Source organism: Eschscholzia californica, unplaced genomic scaffold (genome assembly GCF_041429995.1).
Source record: "Eschscholzia californica isolate CP2 unplaced genomic scaffold, dmEscCali1.0.p SCAF_3, whole genome shotgun sequence".
NCBI classification, from domain to species: domain Eukaryota; kingdom Viridiplantae; phylum Streptophyta; class Magnoliopsida; order Ranunculales; family Papaveraceae; genus Eschscholzia; species Eschscholzia californica.
In genome coordinates, this window is record NW_028238420.1 from 27,663,740 (window position 1) to 27,666,376 (window position 2,637).

Consider the following 2,637-nt stretch of genomic DNA (forward strand, 5'->3'; position numbering starts at 1 on the left):
CACAAGGGTAGCCTTGTGGACAACACTCTTACATATGGTGGACACCAACTCGTCATGTCGCTTTTGATTGTTTATTACGAATGGTGTGATGTTATTATGTATGTGTGACGTGATGGAGTTGGTGCTGGGTTGTATGAGTTTTGTGGTTGGTTCGACCCTCTCTACCGGATGTGATATAGGCATGGAGCGTATGGGGTCGGCGCTAACACAAGGGTAGCCTTGTGGACAACACTCTTACATAAGGTGGACACCAACTCGTCATGTCGCTTTTGATTGTTTATTACAAATGGTGTGATGTTATTATGTATGTGTGACGTGATGGAGTTGGTGCTGGGTTGTAGGAGTTTTGTGGTTGGTTCGACCCTCTCTACCGGATGTGATATAGGCATGGAGCGTATAGGGTCGGCGCTAACACAAGGGTAGCCTTGTGGACAACACTCTTACATAAGGTGGACACCAACTCGTCATGTCGCTTTTGATTGTTTGTTTATGTGGTTTACTTTATTTTATCTGTCACAACTCGGATTCCATTTTCGGACACCTTTATATTGAAGTGGACAAACCTTTGTTTTGGTAGTTCTTGAAACTGTCTATTAAGGCTTTAGAGGTTTCGAAATCTACTTGTTGGGGTCTGACCCAACCTTTTATTTTTCAGGACAAGGAAATCGGGAAGTCCCACATGCTTGAGTCATAGTTAGCCTTGAAGGAGTTTCTTCAGTGGTCTTCTTTCTTTCTTTAGGTAGTTTTGGAGTTGTATCTCCTAATACTTGGTGTTGTTTTTGTTTGATCTTGTTCGACATATGCGTAGATGATTTAGAGACATCATGTGAGTTTTGAGAAACTTGGTAAAGTTTTATGAGATGATTTATTGTTACATTTGAGCTTCATGTTCGATGTTATTTGTCTCTTTGATGAGTATATCATATATGTTCATTATTCTGCGGAGAAATGCTTTAAGTTTAGGTTTTCATGGCGGCCGACGTGAAAATCTGGATTTGGATTGTTACAAAGTGGTCTCAGAGCTCTAGGTTCATAAATCCTACGGATTGTGTCTAGGGCTATTAGACAGTTAGAAGTAGTAGTGGCACTTTAGTCTTTTCGTGGATGTTGTGTGTGACATTAGTTTAGTTTATCGTCGTATTCCTCTCTTCATTAGATTCGTGGACGAAGATGGACCTATTGGTAGGGGACGTCGTAGTGCTCGCATCCGAGGCCGAGGTACAGGCCGAGGTGTAGGGAGGGGGACAGAACGAGGTTCAGGCAGGGCGATAGGTCGAGATCTTTGCCGAGGAAAGAGGATCAACAAGAACTGTGGGTACAACGGCGCCAACTGAGAGCAGTGCAACTCTAGTTCAAAATCCGAATGAAGGGGCAACGGTGACCATTAACGCAGCTGTATTGCAAGATTTGATTGCAGGCTAAAATGCGGGAGCGAAATCGGGTTCAGGTTCCAACACGGGAAACAGGAGATCCTGTGGTACCTGTGGTGAATCAGAGACCACCGACTGAGATGACTTGGGTGCAGCATTATCACCATTTCAAGAAGATGGGGCCACCAGTATTTGATGGAATTGCGGGACCTTTAGGAGCACATGCATGGTGCCAGAAGATGGATAAGATTTTACAGAATCTCGAGTGCTCAGATGTGTATAAGCAGAGAATGGCAGTTTTTCAGTTGGAGGAAAATGCCGCTTCTTGGTGGGATACAGAGGCTCGGTTAGTAGACCCTATGACTATGACATGGACACAGTTTAAGGATTCATTCAAGGCAAATTACTTTACATATTCAACACAACAGAAAGGATCAAGAGAATTTCAGAATTTGAAGCAGGGAGAGAATTTGACAGTCTTAGAGTATGAGCTAGAGTTTCATCGACTGTCATTGTTTGCAACTCACTTGATCCCTACTAAACAGGATAAGATTGAAAGGTTTGTGAATGGGTTGTTCCCTAACATTGCGAGACAAATCATTGGGCAATCTAGTTTTGACACTTATCAGAAAGTGGTGACATGTGCTAAGGCACAAGAGACTACATTCCATAGATGAGGAAGCGGAGGAGTGTCAAGGGATAAATGGGACATAACCAGAAATGGAGTGGTAATAACAACAAGAACGGTGGTAAGAATCGAAGTGACCGCTATCATGGGCAACGTGATGTCAAGATGCCTTGTACAAATTGGGATGATAGAGCAGTGGTAGCAACTGGTGGACGACCAGAACCACTGAATGCCAACTAGGGAAGACAGAGGGCTTTCCAAGGGACTTGCTAAAATTGTCATGAGCAGGGTCATAAAGCAGTTGACTGCCCTAAGAAAAATGGGGCTCGGATAGGTAATCAAGGGCGACAACAGGGTCATAATCCACAAGGGAGGTTGGAGGGACCTGGTCAGCAGCTGCAGCTGAATGCCGTAGTCCCTAGAGATGTAGGAGCACCTGCTGAGGTGGTTGAAGGTACTTTTCTTATTCATAGCAATCTGGGGAGAGTATTATTTAATCCTGGTGCCATGGGTACCTTTATTTCTGCTTCTTTTGTACGCACTTTGCCTATTGTGGTAGATCGATGTGTGAGCCTTTTTATTGTGTCGTCACCATGGGGGTGCATTATTAAGTTACGGGAACGAGAGTTTGCTTCAGAC

General features: G+C 44.0%; 1 protein-coding gene across 1 annotated transcript; it reads left to right on the forward strand.

Moving 5' to 3' along the window:
• Positions 1-1,423: 1,423 nt before the first annotated feature.
• Positions 1,424-2,047, forward strand: LOC147549313 (uncharacterized). The gene has a single exon (XM_086668276.1). The coding sequence runs from the start codon at positions 1,424-1,426 to the stop codon at positions 2,045-2,047; it is 624 nt and encodes a 207-aa protein (XP_086524402.1).
• The last annotated feature ends 590 nt before the right edge of the window (positions 2,048-2,637 follow it).